The 21,622-nt window shown below is 40.4% G+C and overlaps 1 protein-coding gene across 1 annotated transcript; it reads left to right on the plus strand.

Moving 5' to 3' along the window:
* Positions 1-1,952: 1,952 nt before the first annotated feature.
* On the plus strand, positions 1,953-20,988 carry SPTY2D1 (SPT2 chromatin protein domain containing 1). Its single transcript, XM_044682378.1, has 7 exons — positions 1,953-2,132; positions 12,736-12,850; positions 14,702-15,862; positions 16,031-16,468; positions 16,954-17,119; positions 17,433-17,510; positions 20,738-20,988. Exons 1-7 carry the CDS (start codon positions 2,073-2,075, stop codon positions 20,829-20,831), a joined length of 2,112 nt encoding a protein of 703 aa, XP_044538313.1. The 5' UTR covers positions 1,953-2,072; the 3' UTR covers positions 20,832-20,988.
* The last annotated feature ends 634 nt before the right edge of the window (positions 20,989-21,622 follow it).

A 21,622-nucleotide genomic window follows, 5' to 3' on the forward strand; every position in this document is an offset into this window, starting at 1 on the left:
GCCAGCTCTAATTATTTGAAAGCTTTTCCATATGTTAGCCTCAAGTTTCTCTCCCCATAATTGACTCATTGCTACTCATTTTGTTTACTTTAGTTAAGAAGAACAAGTCTAATTCATCTTCCATATGATAGTACTTCAAATACTTGAACTACTATAAGGCCTCTTAACCCTCCTCCATTCCCTTACCCTCTCTCTCTTCCCTATCACCAAGTCCACTCTTCACTAAATATTACAAGATTTTTTTTTAAAGTAGTCTTGTAAGTTCATCAGTATACAGAGCTCCTAGTGAGAAACTTCTTCTACCAACACAGATTAGCACCTTCCAAGCAATTTTATTTTATTTGCCTCCCAATTACATGTAAAAAGTTTACAACACTTTTGAAGGAATATTGAATTTTGAATTCTCTTTCCCTCTCCTTGACATGGTAATCAACATCATATAGATTTTACATGTGCAAAAATATATTCTTCCATATTAATCCTTTTGTGGAAGGAAACATAAAAATTAAGAGAGTGAAACCAGTTTGTGATGAGGTCAAATAGGTGTTAGGGTCTGACCCAGTGCAAAAAGAGCCATGAATAAATGTAGGGGTCTGTCCCAGGGAGAAAAGCCACAAATAATTTTCATAGAGATGCCTCTGTTTTCATTTGAAGGCCACAGCAAGTTTAGCAAGCAGCACATAGGATATCTGGGAATGAACTATGGCCCCTGGGATTGTCTGGGTTTGTAGAGTAGCCCTTGAAATGTTTTGGGTAATGCTTTTACATGAACAATATTCTGTGGGAAAGAAACGCCTCCTAAATATGATGCAATGCTACTCTACTCTCTATAAAAATCTTTCTCATATCTTTAATAAACAGAGTTCATGCAAAACCCCATTTGGCCCTACTTTGTCACTCAAGTGACAGAACCCTGGCAGCCACAAGTTTGCTTTGGTTTGGATTCAGACTCTTATCAGTTATGTAAGAACAGATGGCATTTTTTATCATGAGTCTTTGGGGATAGTTTTGGATCACTATTGTAGAGAATAGGTTCATTCAGTTATTCATTGTATAGTATTCTTGTCTTGTGGATAGTAATTAAGACTTCTCTCTGACATCTTGGTGCCACTGTACAAACTCTCCACCTTCCTCCCCCAAGGTCACCAAATTCACCATGCTGGGTACTGGCTGCTTCACAGCCCTCCATAACTTTTTAAAGCCTTTTTCGAGAACCTTCTCTTTGAGAGCCTCAGGTCATTCTGAACTTCAGGTGGAAGCCTAGCAGATGTCTGGAACTCAGGTGCTCCTACTTTCCAGGCACCAGATGAGTGGGCACTAGGGTGAATTCGCACGAATTTAAAAATAGACACGAAGACAAAATGTGAAGCTCATAAGGCTCGAGCACCAAGAAGTGTGAAGCCAGTGGGGCTCTCGAGAACCAAAGGGTGAAGCCAGTAGGGCTCTCGTGCGTAACCAACGACACCCAAGATATTTAAATTCGGCTCGCTCCTTAGATACACTTCAGTTCAGCTCGTGAGGAATGACCCGACCGCAGTCAATTTGGATCGGGCCCCACTGAGACCACCACTGGACCCAACAGAACATTGGAGCCTACGATTCCGAGTGCAGGAACCGCGAGTCTCAAGCCGGAGAAACTGACAGACTTTCTCCTACTTCCGCAAACCGTGGCGCCTGCGCACCGCGCTCCTCACTCAGCATCTCCAGACCTTAGCTGCAGCGGTTCTCATTGGTCCACCAAGGTTTTGATCCCCTCCCCCTGCGGCGATCGCCAAAGGCCGAAAGTCACCTGACCCTTTTTTTAACGTGTATCCGGTGGAGAGTGCGGAAGCTCTCCCGAGTGACGTACGAAACGGGGTGACGCAACCGAAATATTATAGGTTGCCCTGGAACGAGGGAGGGCGGATTGCGGGCTGAGGGGGCCTTCCAAATTTGGAAGGCGCCGGAAGTAGACGTGGGGTGGAGGGCGCGGGTTGGGGAGCGCAGGGGGCAGCTGTAGCAGCCCGGGCCCCCGGCTGCGCCCGCGAGCCTCGGTGCTGCCCTGGCCCTGCCCGGCCACAAGGTCTAGCACCATGGACTTCCGGGACATCCTGATGGTGGCGTCTGAGCAACAGGGACTCAACATCATCCCGGTAAGTGAAGCTCTTCTAGGGGTTGGGGGGGTGGGGAAGCTCCGTAGCTGAGCTTGCTCGGGGACCGCCCTCTGCCGGAGCCCGGGGCGACCATAGGCATGGAGCACCCAGTGTAGGGGGAAGGGGGAGACCCGGTCGCCGCCGCGCGCTCTCTCCGTTGCCAACGGCCGGGAACAGAGCCGGGACCGGCATAGGGCAGTGGGTGTCCTGCGGAAGAAGCTTGCTGCCTGCCTGGTTAGGTCTCTTTCCTCCGTGTGAGCCTGTATTTAATATCCCGTATTTAAATGAAAGGGGCGCTATCTCTTAAGTTGCTTCCAGCTAGAAACTCCGGCCCCTCTCGAGTTCGGAGGCTATTGGCGAAGTTCTAAAGGTTCCCCGAAGGTAGAAAAGACTGACGGGAAGTTTGTTTCCTTCTTTTCGCGTATCCCGTCAGCGCTCAGCACCGCCTGACCCGTAACAGAAAATGTTTGTCCATCCATAGATGGGTAGTTTTGCCATCTCCCGGTTTGACACCCTTTTTTTGTCTCCATCTGGTCTCGTGATAACCGAGGCTGCTTAGTGGCAGAGTCGGATGGCTTGGGTCTCACTTTTTGCGTTCCCTCCCACTCTGCCACAGCAGCCAATAAGATGATGAGCTTCCCTCCCCTCCCCCCCCAAACCTAGGGTTGTCACCTTTTCTGCTGAGCCTACAAAGGAAATGTAAATAGTATATTTAATCGAGTTAAATGTAGGGAAATTGTTGGCAAATTAAACAGGTATTGGAGACCACATGGATCTAAGTGTGTATTGTGGACAGAGGACTGTGTTGGATATATGGCAAAAACTGTAAGTGAGGTGATTTCCCAGCTATTTCATCCAAATACCGTTACCCAGTGTTAGGGTAGGATGCATACACAATTATCCATGATACAGAGTAATAGGTAAGCGCATAAAAGAGATTCAAGGGGAATTGCTATGTGAGTTCCTAGGAGAAAAAGTAATTACTCATTTATTACTATAGAATCAGGTGGGCTCAATTCGTGTCAGCCCTGAAAGGCTATGGGAAATTGTCCTTCCCATGGGACTTTGCTGTCTGTAGGTAGAACACCTGCTCAACTTGCTGTAGCTATAATGTTACTTGTTCCCAGAGTGTGAGAAGGCAGCTGGGTAGTGGCAGTGGATAGAGCTCTGGACTTGAAATCAGGAAGACCTAAGTTTAAGTCCAGTTACTAGCTGTGTGACAAATCACTTAAACTCACCTTCATTTTTCTCATAAATGAAATGGGACAATAGCACCAACCTTTCAGGATTGTAATAAGTACCAAATAATGTATTTTGTAGAGAGCCTGCTGGCTCTTCTCTTACAGATGTTAGAATAAATAGGATGTCTTGGTGAAGAAACATTGCTTCTCTATTCTTGAGGAGGTAGCATTTGGATTCTATGCTTTTAAGCATATAGAGGAGTCCAGTAGACAGAAGAGAAGGATATTCCAGTCACAAAGGCAAAAACAATGAAATGATACTGGAAATGTCTGGGGGGATTAATGTGAAGAGTCAAATTCTGGAGCATAGAAATAGGTTTAAGCCAAATTATGGAAGGTCCTAAAAATTGCCTACTATCTAACTGGGTATGGAAATTAAAACTTTGCTATGTATGCATTAGAAAGCAAGAGAGTGGCAAGCCCATGTCTGCGTGAGTAAAGAAATTGTTTGGCACTGATGAGAATGTATTTGGGAGGAGAGTCTGCAGTCAGAGACATCCTTAGAAGGACCTGCAGCACTGGGAATAGAGACAAAAGTGTTGAAGACACTTTGGAATAGAATCCAAAGTGAGAATGGATGAATGGTGGTGCTACAGTGAAATCAGAACAGTTTGGGGGATATAAAATGTGGGTTTGTGCTAAAAATAGTTAATATATTAATAGTAGCTAGGCTTTATATAGTACTTGCAAAGTGCCTTTTTATTTTACTTCATTTTATTCTCACAACATCCATGGGGGAGCTAGGTGTTATTCTCCCCACTTTTCGGATGAGGAAACTGAGGCAGGCAGCAGTTAAGTGACACTTTCAGGGTCATTCATCAATAAGAATCTGAGGCTGGATTTGCACTCAGGTCTTCCTGACTCTAGGTCCAGTACTTTATTCACTGAACCATTGAGCTGCCTAAATAATTTGTGTAGAGCTGATAGTTGAGACCATAAAAGTAAATGAGATTACCAAAGGAGAGTATGTAAAGAAAGAAGGTGGCTGAAAATGGACCCTTGTGTAATATATACATTTAAGGATTGGGAAGATAATGAGGAACCAGAGAAGGAACAGTAGAGAGCTAAGAAATCCAGCAGTGTGTGTGGCCTGTCTGAACCCAAAGGAGGAGAGATTCTTGGCAGTCAAATACTACAGTGAAACCAAAGAGAAAGGAAAAAATCATTCTTTGTAATATTTGGGTGAAGATAGCGTTGACAAGAAGCTTTGAAAATCTATTCCTTCAAGATTCAGTGAATACATACTATGAGCATAGGTATAGTCTTTTTGTTTTAAAAAAAAAATTTTTTAAGCCCTTACCTTCTGTCTTAGAATCAATACTTTGTATTGGTTCTAAGGCAGAAGTGGGGTTAAGTGACTTGCCCAGGGTCACACTGCTAGGAAATGTCTGAGGTCAGATATGAACCTAGGACTTCCCATCTTTAGGTCTGGCTCTCAATCTGCTGAGCTACCCAGCTGCCCCATAGGTATATTCTTAAAATTCAATCAATGAAGAATGACACATTATTACCTTTTCACAAATCAGTCATTCTATATCCTCTTGACAGTACTCACAGCCCAGCTGCACAGTAGTGATTCCTGTGGTTTGAGTAGTCAAGAATAGAAAGCAAACATCTGTGCTAATTCAAACAACCTATATTTACTGAGTACCATCTATGTATCTGAAAGGTTATTTGTAATTTGCAGTTTTTGTCATGAACTTTTTTTAAACTTTGTTGTTCATTTTTCAATTGGATTTGATTCTTTAAGACCTCTTTTGGGATTTTCTTGACAAAGATAACTAGTATGTTTTGCCATTTCCTTCTCCAGAAGGAGACATAGCTGGGAAATGTCTGAGGTCAGATTTGAACTCAGAAAGAAGAGTCTTCTTGACTCCAAACCTGGATCTCTATCCACTTCACCACGTCTTTGCCCCTTTTTACTTTTGAGGCCATCTCAAATTTCTTTAAACCATGACTCATTAATTCTTCTGGTCTAAACTACATCACAAACCTCTGAAACCATAGGAAGTAGGATTACTTTCAGCTTGTATGAACTTCCCAAGTAGATCAGCATTGAGTCCAATAAACGTTTACTTCCTTTTTTATCGAATACAAAGGTTCAAGGGGTGGAATTTTATTTCTCTAAACATTGTCTTGTGTATAAATCAGTTCATTCAAAACTGTTGGTTTTGATACTAGAGTCCATTCATCCTATTTTTCAATTAAATGTTATAGGTCTGTCTTAATTAGTTGAATGAGTGACCAAATTGGTGATGATAGATAGGAAAAGTCTTGTAAAGAAATCCAAGACCTAACTTTGTTGCTAACTAGCTGTGTGACCTATTCAACATTTAACCTCTCTGGGCCTTAGTCAGGAAGTTGAGCTAGATGTTCTCAAAAGTCTCTTAAATCTCTCATGTTCAGACTTTGCAATAACAACAATAGCTAACATTTATACAGTGCTTACCATGTGCCAGACACTATGCTGAGAGCTTCATCTACAATTTTATCCTTCATGGGTTTTTTTGACAGTTTAAGCTTCCCATATACATACAGAGCTACAAAATTTGGAACCTACAGGTGTCCTAATTCCCTGCACTCACTATGGAAGAGTACCTAGCTTCAGAGATAATTAGAAAGGAACTGGTCTGGTACACTAAAACCAAGAAATGATAGTTTCATTTAAAAGCCTGAGTTGCCCAGCTACCTCAAACACCTGCACAGATTGTGCAGGGAGTGGTTCCTGTCATGGTTGACTTCAGAAACAAAACAATACTTCCTAACAGGAGATAGCTCTGTTTTTTTTTTTTCTTTTTAAAGAGAGAAAACTCTTATCCCAGAATATTCTTAGTTAAAACAAAGACAGGGTTGCATCATGCCTAAAAAAAATTAGATATCCAGAATTATTTCCCAGTGGAAAATTAAGAAAATAACAGGTGATTCTAAGATGATGTAACCAGTCAAGTATTGTGTTAAGGAGAAAAACTATGACTTATGACATTTCCCAATTCTGGTTTATGCTTGCTGGTGTCTTCTCTTCCCTTCTCTTCCTTTCCAACCCTCAACAAAAGACTCTTAGTAATTATAAAGTAGCAGTTTAGATTCCCTGAAAGAGAATCCAATTAGATTTCTTTTGCATAGCCCTAGAGGTCAGAACTAGAACCATAATAGAGGGAGTAAAGGTAAAAGCTTCAGAGAAACAAAGGAAGAACTTTCTAGTAGTTTGAGCAGTTCTTTTAAAGAAGTCCCACACCGTAGGTACCATTTCTTTTCACTGCTTCTGACAGCTGTACAACAGCCCTAAGAGTGTTATAGAGTACTGCATTATGACTGTGGGGGACTAGCTGTTGGGCCTAAAATTCAGCCTGACAGGCTACTGAACCATTTCTAGCCTGTTCAATAAGCTATTTCCTGGCCACCGCCTTGTTCGGTCTCCTGAAACCCCCAGCCCCAAATATTTCCCAGCACGTAACTGTCTTATCTCCTCCTGAGATAAGTTACAGATGCTTCCTGACCCCCCCCACCCTAACATTCCCCCCTGATGGATGGTTGCCAGATGCTTCCTGACACTCTGACCCTAACATTCCCCCTTGATGGATGGTTGACAGATGCTTCCTGATCCCCTGACCCTAACATCCCCCCTTGATGACGTCTGAACATGAATGTTCCCAGACTCCCTTCTCCAGAAACCCTATAAAAACCCTTGGCTAAGAGATCCAAAGGGTCAGTCAGGCAAGCCTCTCTGCCTAGCATTATTGCTAGTAAATAAATGAGCCTCTTCTTGTGTATTGCATTGTCGGTGTGATTTCTCCAGCCACCACCGAATCTGGGCCGGCTATTAAAATTTGGGTCCAACATAGCCAAGTGCAAAGCCAAAGAACAGTGAAATGTCTTTCATTCATGGAACATCAAAAATAATGCAGTATGGCTAAATCACCTAGTGCTGTAAGACTTAGAAAGGTATAGGTAGAGGCCAAATGTTTAAGAGATTTACATTTCAAAGGTGGGGGGGGGGGCTGGATAGAAAATAAGGGAGGGAATAGTCACAAGTAAAAAAGTTTCTGAATCTGAAGAAATTAGAAGGGGTGAAAAAGAAAAGTCTAGCCAAGGAGGTGCCTTAAATCTCCTCCTAGACAATTGGGGAATGATCAAACCAATGGCCAAATCAATCAGAACAAGGACAGAAATTTATACCAAAAAAAAAAAAAAAGAAAGAAAAACAGTAGTAAAGAAAAACATTTAAAGGCTTAAGAATTCTGATCATAGCAGCCACCAGCCATATTTCTGGAAGACCTATAATGAGAAATGGTACCCACTCCTAGATAGAGTAGTAATGAACACAAGGTATAATGACCTACATTTTTTGTAGGTCCCAATTTGTTTTGTTTAACTATGCTTAAGAGGTCTGAAAAAGGAAAGGTAACAGGGAAAGTAGCAGGAACCTCCAACTCTCTCCAAGCAGACAGCTAAACGATAGCAAACCAGAGCTCTAACAGTTTTTCTCACAAGCCCCTCACATTCCAGAATCTTTTCCAGGGTCCTTGGCTAAACTTTTCCTCAGTCTTTTTGGAGATGATTTGTACTTTCTTTTATCCTCTTATAACCCTGTTCCTACAGGTTCCTCCCCCCATAACTGTCAGTTAATTATGGGGGATAAGGAATAAGGGGAGCAGGTTAGCAATAATGGCACCCCTCCTCCCAAAAAAGAGGACCATTTTTAAAAAATGCACAGAAAGGGACAGTTTTGAATTTATCATGTAGAATTATATACATATTATATATATATAAAGAAGTACCGATGGAAATTTATGATTTCATAGAGATTGATGCTTCTTTGTATATGGAAATTTTTTTTTAAGTTCATTTTTTTTTTAAATAAAATTTTTCAAAGAAAAAAGCTTCTATTTTATTCTAGAGACAACAAGGGACCCTCTGGAGTTGAAGGGAGTGGAGTGTGACATGATGAGACCTGCACTTTTAAGTCACTTTTGCAGCTTTGGAAAGAGACTTGAGGCCGAGAGACCAGTAGTCCTGGGAGAGGTTTTGAGGACTTGAACCTAGGGTGACTATGTAGAGAGAGGATAATTTATGCTTAAGAAGTTGTAGGAGATAAAAGTGAAAGAATTGGCGATGTGGATTTGATTGATATGTGAGGTGAGAACAAGGAGGATGACTAAGGTTGCAAACCTGGGTATGACTATGGAAAGGTAATGTCACTCCCAATAGTAATAAAGAAATTCAAAAGAGGGGTGAGTTTGGGGGTAAAGAGAATAAGTTCTGTTTTCATTCTGTTGATTTCACAATGACATCAAATCACATTTCAGTGAAAGATAAGAGAGACTGGGGTCAGATAGGTAGATCAATCTAGGTGTCATCTGCCTAGAGATAATAATTGGGCCCCTGGAAGTTGATGAGGTCACCCAGAGAGAGTTTAGAAAGGAAAAAAAGAAAAGAGCCCATGACAAAACCTTTGGAGTGCACTCACGGTTAGTGGGAGTGAAACTGATGACTCAGCACATCAGGCTTCAGAAAAAGCTGAGTCATGAAAACCCAAAAAGGAGGAGTATCCAAAGAAAGAAAAAATGAGCAGCACTCAAATGCTGCAGTGAAGTACAAAAGGATGAAGCTTGAGATTCATTGGCAACTCCAGAGAGTGAAGTTTCTATTAAGTGATGAGAGAGGACAGATTATAGAGGGTTAAGAAAATAGAAGAGGAAAAGACGGGTATAATGACTTAAAAGCATTTGCCTGAAAAAAAAAAAGAGGTAAGATAATAGGAAAATAGTGGATATGGTTGGGTCTAGGGAGGCTTTTCATTTGTTTTTAAACCATTAGCAAATATTTAGCTTTGCCACCCTATTTTTTTATTTTTATTTTTGTTTTGAATATTTTCCCATATTTACCTGTTTCATGTTCTTTCCCTCTCCCCATACCTCCTCACCCCCCCTTCGCCAACGCACAATTCCACTGGGTTTTACATGTGTCATTGATTAAGCCCTAATGCCATATTATTGATAGTTGGGCTAGAGTTATTGTTTAGTGTCTTCATCCCCAATAATATCCCCATCAGCCCATGTGTTCAAGCAGTTGTTTTTCCTCTGTGTTTCTCCTCCCACAGTTCTTCCTCTGAATGTGCCATCCACTTATTGTGGTCCCACTTATTATCCCTGAGTCCTTCAGTACCAAAGTGCCCCTATCTCTGGCCTTCACTTCTTGTGGATTGCTTGCCCATGTTAGAATGACAGCTCTTTGAGGGTTGTGACTGCCTTTGCTTTTGTGTCTCCAGAGCTTAGCCTAGTTTCTTGAAGCATAGCATATTTTTTCATTCATTTGGAGGGCATACTGAACATATAAGAAAAGTGAATAGGATTGAATGGATTTGGAGGAAGTGACTGAAAAGTTATTACAATTTGTGTTGACATGGTAAGAATTCAGAAGTTTATTAACAGTGATAAATGCTTCAGAGAGATCAAGAAGGGTAAAGACTGAGAAAAAGCCATCTGATATATATAATAAGACTTCATTGGTAACTTTGAAGAGAGCATTTTCAGTTGAGGGAGGAGCCTGTGATAAGAGGAAGGTTGAAAACCTGTGAAACTTTGATACTGATGCCTTCAGAGAAATAAGGAAGCTCAAAAGAGGAATAGGTTTGAGAGCACAGATGGTGTAAATCATAGCCCACTCAAACCTCTTCATCCTGAGCTCTTTCCCACCAAAAAATGAAAGTGTCTCTTTTGAAGGAGGGTGGAGGCCATTGATCTACTAGACTGAGCCACCAATATAATGGAGTATAGGGAAAAGAGAGAACAGGAACAAGTCAGGGAATTTTGCTGTTTTGTCTATGTGGATCAGGTTTAGGATCTCACTTCTTGAGAACCCCATTTCTGGGCTAGGAATAAGGGCATTAGAGTTAGGGAATATTGAAAGGGTTGGTATAGGTAGGCATGTTGTAGATAAACTTATGTCTGAGTGGCTTTCAGGAAGGAAAATTGAATTGGTCTCCTACCTTATAATTCTTTAATCAGTTGAGATTAAGACTCAGGTCCTTTTTTGGAGACAACCACTCTAAAGGCCTTAAAAAAAAAGCCTTATGTGTTAGGGATGGGAACCTACGATTGTCATATCCTCCAGATCAGCAAAAGGCATGTACAAGTACATCCTGATCTCATTTTAGGTACAAGTAGAATGGGTCTTCACCTTCAGCCTTCCCCCTATAATAGTCTCTTAAGTTCCTTGTGAACTGGAACTCGTATATTTTTTTACATTCCACATTAACTAGTACATGGATAGGCCAAATAATAAATACAGATTAGTTGATTGGTGCTTTACTACTATGCCCATGACAGCATTTTGTTGTGAATTTGGGGAATCTGTCAGTACCCAAAGTGCAAGATGACTACAAATAAAAATTTGGATACTTCATAATTAAGAGTTTTGTTGGTAGATTCATTTGATGCTGGTAGTATTGTGGTCGTTGCATAGGATATACTGGTTAGATTAGATCTGGCTTCATGAGTAAACAGACACTTCTTAAGATATTTCAAAATGTTCTCTGCCTTGTTGTACCTTGTGCTTTTGTATATGGATCCTTAGATTTTCCTCTCCAGACATATTCTGGGCATGTGACTTGAGATTGTTTTTGTTAATTTAACTTGCTATCTTATTAATTTTCATTTCCCAAAAGACATTGAACCTTTGAGAGACCTCTTTCTCTCATCTGATATGGTTTCTGAATGAAATCTGGCATAATCCTGGAGCTAATCTAAACCCACGCCTATATAGTGATTAGATGGATACTTAACATAGGTCCTTCAATAAAAGTGCCACATTTTGTTTTCATTTTAGTAATTCAAATAAACATTATCTTAGTTTTAGTCATTTTATGACTATATTGCTTAAGAATCAAAACCCAAAGAAATGCCATCTGTGCTAAGCCAGTGAGGCATTCAGCAGAAAGAATAGTAGCCATTTGGAAGTAAAATATAAACTCAACTAAGAGTCAGGCATCTGACTGCAGATTAATATTTCAGCACAAACCCTGCACATGGGTGCTTTAGAAATATTTTTTGAATTGAAATGGAATCTTATCAGAACTGTAGAAAATTCAGTTTGCAGTCATTATTCTAAAAAACTAAAGATGATCATTATGCGTTTAGAAATGTCCAGCTAATGTTTTTCTAAGTATTCTTTCTTATCTTAAGCCAAGGATAAATTTGAATGTCTCTATTCAACTCAGGCTGGCCATAATTTTTCAGTTATACTGTGTACATTTATCCAAGGTTGGAGCAAAATAACAGGGAAATACTTAATTTTGCAACAATCTTTTTTGGAAAGGTAGAATCTTATTTACTGAGAACTCTGGAGGATGAGAGCTAGAGTACATAGTATCTCTTAAACCAAAACTTCTTCACAGGATTTAATAACATAGAGGTTCCCAAGATATTTTCAGTACTTATACCTCTTTGCCTTTCAATAAACTGTTCTCCATAACACCCTCATCCCTTTTCAATATGAAAGGAAATAAATTCTGGGGTTTACTGTGCATGTACTTATAACTAAAGAGGTTGGGTTTGATGGGATAATTTAATTATTTGCTAAATAGTCCCAGTATGCTCTACTAAGTTTCTCAAACCCCTTGGATGCATATCATAGGTTGGATACCCCTGGTTTAGTGAATTGTTAGCTTTCACCAGTTGCTACTTAAGGTCTTTAAGTATGTCTAAAAATATGTCCTTTATCCAGTGTCAGGAGAGATTTATTAAATTTGTGTTTTTAAAAAATATTATTTTAGAATCTTAGACATATTAAAGTGTGGTTTTTAAGATAGCTTAATAAATATACATACAGCAGAACTTCACATATCTTGTACTGACCTTTTGTGGGGAATGAGAAGAAGAGACAGGCCTGGAGGTGGAATTGAAGTGAATCCTGCAAGAACGCTATAGATGGGTGTGCATGAGTGCATCTATGTGTGTGCATGCATGTGACCATGCAGGGTGTGGGGGAGTGTCAGAAAATAGAAATGAATCTAATAAGTTACTACAAACACTGAATTGCCCATGTTTCCCCAATTTGAATCATTATTCTTAACCATGAATGTTCCAAATATGTAATCCCCTCCCCTTTTTTTCTTTCATTTTGTTTTTGTCTTAAGGAACACCCACGTGTGAGACTAAACCCATTTATTTTAAACACAGGTGCTCATTTAGCTCAGGCATGGCATATCTCCTATTATGTCAAACTTCATAAATATATGTATTTATATTTGGAAATAAATGGACGAAGGAATGGTTCAGAGGCAGCATACTTGTTATTCATGTTCAAAACCTTCTGCAGCTTAAAAAATCAAACACCCAAACTTGTTTTTTTTTTCCTTTCAGAAAAGATACAGTTTGGCAGTAGGTCCTCCTAAAAGAGATCCCAAAGTCAAGGGTGTCCAGTCAGCAGCAGTGCAGGCTTTCCTCAAGCGGAAAGAAGAAGAGTTAAGGAAAAAAGGTACTTTCCATTTTGCTTTCAGCTCTCCAATTGTCATTGGATACAGTATCCTTAATGTATTTGTTCTTGTCTTTCTTGTTTATAGTATGGAGGATTTTAGTGCTTGTCTTAGGACCCTTATTAGATTATATAAATTCCTTGAAGCCAGAGACTATGCTCAGGTAGCCGTGGCTCTCACTGTCTTATCATGTTTCAGCTTAATGTACTTTTTTTTTTTCTAAACCCTTACTTTAACTGTCTTGGAATCAATACTGGGTATTCGTTCCAAGGCAGAAGAGAGGTAAGGTCTAGGCAATGGGGGTCAAGTGACTTGCCCAGGATCACACAGCTAAGAAGTATCTGAGGTCAAATTTGAACCTAGGACCCCTCCCATCTCTGGGCCTGCCTCTCAATCCACTGAGCTACCCAGCTGCCCCCCTTAACATACTTAGAACAGCCTTCTTTTGAGATTAAGCTATGGGCATGATATATTTTGTGTTCTTAAGATGTACAACTAAATGAGAAAATCAGATTTGCTCTTGCATCACTTTTATAATTGATCCTATTTTAGATATTGAGTGATAATACATGTATAACCTAGTGAAATTGCTTGTCAGCTTCAGGATGAGGGAGGGAAGAGGAGAGGGAGAGAATATGAATCATTTAGCCATGGGAAAATATTTTAAAATAAAAAATTTTTAATTATAATATATAAAAGAAAAAAATTGATCCTATTTTATAACTATTCTGTATTTTGTATAACAAGCCCTTTCTCCCGTCTCTTAAGTGAAGAAGCTCATACATTCAGAAGTTTAGGCTTCCTCCATTAAATGCAAAAGTTCAGTTTTCCTATCAGTCACTTTTAATTAAAGGAAAACTGAGTAAAATTTTAAAATCAATCATTTTTAATTGAAGGAAAACTGAGCTAAGTTTAAAAATTCAGTGCTTTCATAAAACTTTAATTCAAAGGGAATCGTTATCCCATTACCACTAATAAATCACTTCAAGTCAAGGAAATTTATCTTTTTTACATAGACTATACTGGTTTAATTCCAGGATGTCTATTATCTGTATTAGCAAGCATGGTGCCATTCTAAGAAATATATCAACTCTAAGCTGTTTTTGTACAATTAGAGGAAATTTGTTATCTGCCATTAGTTATTCCTGCAAGCACGAGGCAGATAATCAGTCAACATTGTCCAGATGGAAGGAGGAGTTGTTACCTGCCCACATTCCAAGGCTTTTAGCCAGTCACATTATCCCCACCCTCATGATGTGAGTCCTTTAACAAGTCATTGTTTTCCAGACCTACCAACTTCTTTCTTTGTTCTCTGCTTATTTAAAAAAAAAAAAAAAGTCCATCCTCCAAGTCTTCGGGCTCACTCTGGAGGCTATTGACCCTCTTTATTAGTAAATTCATACTTTATTGTTAATAAACTGGTAGTACTTGGAGCCTTGTAACTCAAGTCTACTTCATTTTACTTACAGCATAAAATGTATAGCAATATAAAGGCAATGATGCAATTAATAAAAAAAAGCCAAATCTTATTAACTGCAAAAGTCCAAGAAATAGTCATAGTTTCTTCATAAGACAAATGATCAATTTGAAGATTCTTAGAGACTGCTGAGTTAATTTATTTAAATTAGCTTGCTAAGCTTTTTGTTTTGAGTATTTCATGTGCTTAGTCATATAGAAAAACATGTGTAACCCACTCGTTATATGAATATGACTGAACTGATAATTATAATAACTTCCTTATTCAATTCCTAGATGTCTGCAGAGTTATAGCTTTGAATATCATGTTTTCTAGTTTCAGAATGGCAAGCTGTTACCTTATGGTTTACTAACATATTCCTACTTATCATTTTTAGCCTTAGAGGAAAAGAAGAAAAAGGAAGACTTGGTGAAGAAACGCATAGAGCTAAAACATGACAAGAAAGCAAGAGCCATGGCAAAGCGGACAAAAGACAACTTCTATGGTTATGATGGGATTCCTCTTGAAGAGAAAGCAAAGAAAAAACACGGAATTGAGGGGCCCACAGGCCAAGAAGCAGACCAAGAATGCTCCAATGAGGAGGACACAGAACCACCTTTGGAATATTGTCAGACAGAGTCAGAGCATGAGGAGTTTGAGGAGTATGAAGAGCAGGAAGCACCCCTGAAGACTATAACAAAACCAAAGGCCCCCCTCAGAAGTGCCCCTCCACCCATGAACTTCACGGATTTACTCAGACTGGCTGAGAAGAAGCAGTATGAACCTGTGGAGATTAAGGTAGTAAAGAAAATAGAAGAACGGCCCAGAACTGCAGAAGAACTGAGAGAAAAAGAATTCTTAGAACGAAAACACAAAAACACAGATAGAGGAAAAGAGAAAAAGATGCTTGAAAGAGAGAAAAGACTAGTTCCTCCAACTGTGTCTAAAAAGATCCCTTCTTCAAAAGAGAGTGTTAGTGAAAGACACAGAGGTCCTGGGGACAAACATTCCTCTTCCAGGGGGAGTCACCTTCCCCATATAGGTGCTGAGAAAAAATCTAGATCTTTTGCAACCAGTGAGAAAACTATGAGACTGCCATCCAGTAAGTCCCAGTCAGGAGAGAGGACCAAAGCAGGCTCTGGAGATAACTTCCAGCCCTCACCAAGTGAAAGTCACAGCCTCTTATTCAATGGGGCAGGGAAGTCCCGCTCTAGCTCCCATTCTATGGGGACAGGGATCTCAAAGACTGTGGTTCATGGGACTCAAAAATCTAATGAGCACAGGCCCTCCAAATCCCCTTCTTCCCATCCCAGCCATTCCAAGTCTGGGGTTGTCTCTACTCCACATGAAAAGACAAGAAATTCAGGTGCCAAGCAGCCAGGGAACAGTTCTAACTCAACCTCAGGCCGGCCAGGTGTAGGGACTGCTCGGCCAGTCCAAAGCCCAAGCCCTAGGAAGCACAGTGGCAGCTCCAGCTCAGGACCTGAACAGCAAACCAGTGGATCCAAACGTTTAGTTGGTGGCTCAGGCCCTAGTGGACGACCCATGAGTGGCTCAAGTGGCCGTGGGCATCCTACTACAAGCAATTTAGGAAGCTCTGGTCGGCCACTCGGTGGCACAGGCTCTACAGGACAGACAGTGACCCTAGTTGGACGACCTGTTAGTGGTTTGAGTGGCCCTGGGAGACCTAGTTCAGGTGGCCCTGGGAGACCCATCAGTAACTCAGGTGGCCCTGGGAGACCCTCCAGCAACTCAGGTGGCCCTGGGAGACCCTCCAGCAACTCAGGTGGCCCTGGGAGACCTGCTGGCAGCTCAGGTGGTCCTGGGAGATCCATCAGCAGCTCAGGCGGCCCTGGGCGGACAGTCAGTGGCTCAGGCGGCCCTGGGAGGACAGTCAGCGGCTCAGGCGGCCCTGGGAGGACAGTCGGCAGCTCGGGAGGCCCTGGGAGGACAGTCGGCAGCTCGGGAGGCCCTGGGCGGACAGTCAGCGGCTCAGGTGGCCCTGGGCGGACAGTCAGTGGCTCAGGCCCCTCTGTGAAGCCCCGATGCACAGTTGTTTCAGAAACTATCTCTTCCAAGAATATCATCAGCCGACCTAGCAATGGGATAATGAATGGGATGAGACCCCCTCCACCTGGCTACAGACCTGCAGTATATCCACAAGGTAATACTTGAACCCTAAGGAAATGTTGCTCATGGTGGAAGAATTTTTAAAAATCTACTTTTACTTCTATAGCTAGGAATCTTTTTCAGTGTGTTTGTGTGGTGGTGAAAGACAGGGGCACCATCTTGCTCATTCATCAGAGTTGCTTCAAACCTCATGGAGAGCAGGGTAGTAGAGTCCAAGATGAAGTAGTAAAATATATATCACAAGTGAGCTGCAGAAGAAAGAAAAGAAAAATTGTGGGCTGGCAATTGCTGAAACATCCCAATACATAACTTGATCACTGAATAAAGGCTATTTTACGCTGAGGCTGGCTTGGTAGCATTCATCTCATCTCTTAAGGTCACCTGTCATCCTACTGAGCAATCAGAGTGGGATCTTTTATTTTTTAGGCAAATTGATGCATTATCAAACAAATATTCAAAATGTCTGTCTTGTAAAACATTTGCCATCCCTTTAGCAATGTAATGATTTTCTATGCCTAGGTACCCAGAGACCCCCCTTTCCTCCCATGGCCCGGAAACGCTATCTTGAGGAAGATGAGGATGAGGAGTATGATTCCGAAATGGAGGACTTCATTGACGATGAAGGAGAGCCTCAAGAAGAAATATCAAAACATATCCGGGAAATCTTTGGATATGACCGTAATAAGTATGTTTAGTGAAATCACAGTTTTCTGTTGTGTTTATTAATTGTGAATAGTCATAGAAAAATAGAATTTAATAGTACAGACACTGAACAACCTAAATGTTTTATTTAATACTTGGGAAATGGATGAACACATGTGGTATATCAGTGTGGGTTTTTTCCCTTCATTCACCTTCAAGAAACCAATGGTACTGAGTGCCAAAGTAAATGTATATTTATTTAGTCAACTAATAGACATGATTTGGTTTTTCAAATGGGATTTTGAAATCTTGTTAAATCTTTAGTTACTTTTATATCATTAATTTCTAATTTTTAGATACAAAGATGAGAGTGATTATGCCTTACGTTACATGGAAAGCAGTTGGAGAGAGCAACAGAAAGAGGAAGCCAAGAGGTATGTATCGGACAACACAATTGTGCTAATTCTGTGAATATTCTGTGAAAGTCCTTTTCTTCTTGTTGCATGCAGCATGATTAGTATGATGTTCATACTTGGTCAAATTAGGGACTTTACACTTCAAGAGACATTGGTGACAATCAACAAATACTTATTGAGTTCCTTTTCCATACATGAGACTATGAGGACATGGATGGAAAAGAAGTCTAAATATGGTTTTTCCCCTCAAGGAGACAAGCTTTTATTCATAAAATAATAACTAAAAATACAAGGCATTTCATGAGGAACAGCCCCAACAATGAAGTCTTAGAAGTTTTAGGAGAAAGTGATAGATCATTATGTGCTGAGGTAGTGTGGGAAGATGCTGAGGAAGAAATCTGACTTGAACAGTTCTGTGAGTGGGGTGGGGGATGCTGGAGTGTTCAGAAGAATGGAGCACTGAATTTGGAATCAAAGAACCCCAGTTTGAGTCTTGGCTCTGCCACTTCCCAAAGAACTTTGGGAAGTCTCTTCCCTTCCCTGGGTCTCATTATAAAATGAGGAGGTTAGAATAGATTGTCTGTAAGGTCTCTTCCAGCACTTACATCATTTTGGTAAAGATCCTATGATAGGTGGAATTCTAATAGGCAGAGAATGGTTGTGATTACAGGTCCTTGGGGAATAATATGAGGGATGGAGGAATCTGTAAAGTATTCTCTGCACAGCTGAATAGGTCTCCTGGCTGGAAGAAGAGTTTCTTATCAGGGAGTAGTGAGAATTAAGTTGGTTGATATCACTATTGGCAAAAGCTGAACTAGAAGGACCAGACCTATGTGTAGTACCAGCAATAAGTCCAGTAATTGTTACATGCTACAGAAGCACAATAGCCTTTGGTTTGGGGGGAAGAGAAGTGTTTTCCTGTTCTGGGTAGGATATAATAGGATGCTGAAGCTTTGAAATTGAAAACCTGAGAATCAGGCTTCCATTCTTTATTCTTTGGGTGAGGAGGGTATAGCTTGGTTTCTGGACTTAGTTTGACTACATAAGTAAGCCTATATTTTCACTTCATATTCCCTAGGCTGTCAGTAATGAGGTTAGAAAATCTGAGTGATCCAGTGTGTTACCCTATTCTGTCATAACCTATTATATTATAGTTATGTTAGTTGTGACCTCTATTACATTCTGCATAGTACCTAATCCATATCTCTTCTCTCCTTTAAGCCACTTACTACATTCCCTCCTCCCTTCCTCTCAGGGCATTCACTGTAAACTCTCCATTTGCCTACCTCATATTACCCCTCCCCCCAAAAAAAATTCCCTCCCCTCTCTCCTCCTTTGCTCAAGTTTCGGTGGAAGAAGTAACCCTTCTTAGCATTTCCAGCCCCTCTCATTGTAACCTTGATCCTATCCTTCTAGCACCTTGCCCCTTCTATTCTCATCTCTCTCCATTCCATATCCACAGGTTCCTTTTCCCTGCTGAATACAAACATGTCTAAGTTTCTCATTATCCTTAAAAAAAAAAAAAAAACTTCATTTGGTCCTAATATCCTATCATGTTAATGCTCCATTATCAGTTGCTTTCACAGCCAAGTCCTTAGAAAAAAGCCATTTCTATATCGTCTCCATTTTATTACCTTCTACTACTCACTTCTCAACTCCTTGCAGCCTAGCGTCCAGCCCACTCAACTGAAACTCCATTCTTCATAATCAACAGTGATGTCTCTATTGCCAAATGCTATGGTCCTTTCTCAGACTTCATTCTTCTTGATTTCTGCTGGGTTAACACTGGCCAACCCCTCTTTCTATAGACAGACAGACAGTCAGTCTCTCTCTCCCCGTCCCCCAACCCCCCTCAACACTGTTACTGCTACAACAAAGGAGTCAGGGGGACATATCTTCTGATCTCTTCTTTGAGGCCAACTTTGATCATAACTTCTGAGCATTGTTTTGATTTCATGATAGTTATTCTTAACATTATGAGAAAATCAAATTGATTTTTATTCCATTTTTAAATTGATTCTGTTCCGTATCACCACTACTATTTTGTGTAACTATCTAAAGTCACATTACTTCAGGACAGAATACCAACTCATCTATTTAACAATAATCAACTTTCACAATTTTCTATAACCTGTATTTCCACACATTATCCCCTGCTTTCCTCCCCACTCCACATATCTCAACCAACCCAGCCAGCTTGCTATTATAGTAATCCCCACACACACCTGTCTCCCAGATATGTGCCTTTGCACAGGCTATCTCCCAGTCCCAAAATGTCCTCCCTTCTCACCTCTCCCTCTGGTACCCAGTCCTACTACAACCCTTCAAATCTTTTCTGATTCCCCCAGTTGTTCATGCTCCTCCCTGCATCCCTCCAAAATAATTTTATTTACTTATCTATGAAGCTATGTCCTCAGTCCCACAGGAGAATATAGGCCCTTTGAAGTTTATAACTCTCTCCAGTGCCTAGCACAATACCTGGACATGTTGTTCTGTCATTTTTCAGTCATGTCCAGTTCTTTGTGACTCCTTTTAAAGTTTTCTTGGTAAAGATTCTGTAATGGTTTGCCATTTTTTTCTCCTGCTCATTTTATTTGAGGAAACTGGGGCAAACAAGGTTAAGTGACTTGTCCAGGTTATATAGCTAGTAAGTGTCTGAGGCCAGATTTGAACTCAGGTAGATGAGTGTTCCTGACTCCAGGGCCAACAGGGCCAACATCTATCCACCATGCCACCTAGGACATCTGGAACATAGAGAATGCTTACTTAATGCTTGAATTTAATTGTACTCATTCTCCCAGTAGGAAAGTACTGAGAAATACTTTTCTTCTCCCTCTCCTATCTCCCAAGGGCTTCCATGACAGGGAAAAGCCTCTACTTTCTGAATGGCAGCTGATAGCTAATGACCACTTCTCTAAGAGCATCAGAATAAACAATATGGAATATTAGGGGAATGTCTTTAGTAAAAGTTTGTGATACTTTCCTTAATTGTAAATGCTGTAATGTAATTTATTCTTTCAAGCTCTTTTTACTATTACATTTTCTTCAATTATGTTTAACTACCCCTTATCCATATGGTCCTTGACCTCAAAATGGTTCTCTGCCATTCCTTAGGTGGTTTGATGTGTTTTGAGTTATGCTGCCCATAGGAGTTTCCATTTAACATTCTTGCATGTGGTTTGTTACTTTTATTCTACTCCAACCTTTTGAAGAGTGTAATAAAAGAGTTTCTATTTTTTTTCCAGCTTGAGACTTGGAATGCAAGAGGACCTCGAAGAAATGAGACGTGAAGAGGAGGAACTCAAACGCCGGAAAGCCAAGAAAATGAAACTGCGTTAGCTGCAGTTTTTTACCATTGGGAGAAAATACTTTCTCAAGAACTCTCTACAGACTGGAAAAAACCCCTTTCTCTCTTTGGATTTTATTTGGGGACTAGAGAAGGAGATATGTAAAGGAAGCACTGGAAAACAAGGCTGTGGTTTGAACAGAAAGTATTTATTTTTAATACTTGCCAGGGTTAAATCTGTAATGCAGATGAGATGTAATATTCATTTGAATGTTTATATGAAAATAGCTGTTCAAAGATGCCAGCAATGATACTGATGAGCTATGCACACTGATGGGGGGGGGAGGGGGGTCCACTCACCAGTTGTTAGCTAGTCACTTGTTATTTATTTGACACTTAAAAATCAAGTGAGGATTATTGTTCTATTTCCATAGTTACTGCCCAGATAGATGGGTAGGACACTTCCCTGAACCAATAAGATCATGTCATAGGCTTCTCTTAAGAATAATAACCTGTAATGTCAGTCTTTTTCACAAATGTTGCCAGCAATAAAGGAATCTGCCCTGGCCTATGTATTTGAGAATCCTGAGGTCTTAAAATAATAGTTTGACAATATAGAGTAGGCTTCATAATTTCAGAATGGCTGCTATTCCTATGAATCTGAAATAAAAATGTAATAAATTATCTTGGACTCCATATTGTCCAAGGATTGGATGCAGAGCATTTTCAATCACAAAATGTATGTGTTAATATTGGAGTTATAAGCTATGCCTCTTGATATAAGAATATTCTTTACCCAGTTTTCTTTACAGTTTTCTTATGATTACCCTGGTTCTAAGCCAAG

Source organism: Gracilinanus agilis, chromosome 6, assembly GCF_016433145.1.
Source record: "Gracilinanus agilis isolate LMUSP501 chromosome 6, AgileGrace, whole genome shotgun sequence".
In the NCBI taxonomy this organism is placed as follows: Eukaryota; Metazoa; Chordata; class Mammalia; order Didelphimorphia; family Didelphidae; genus Gracilinanus; species Gracilinanus agilis.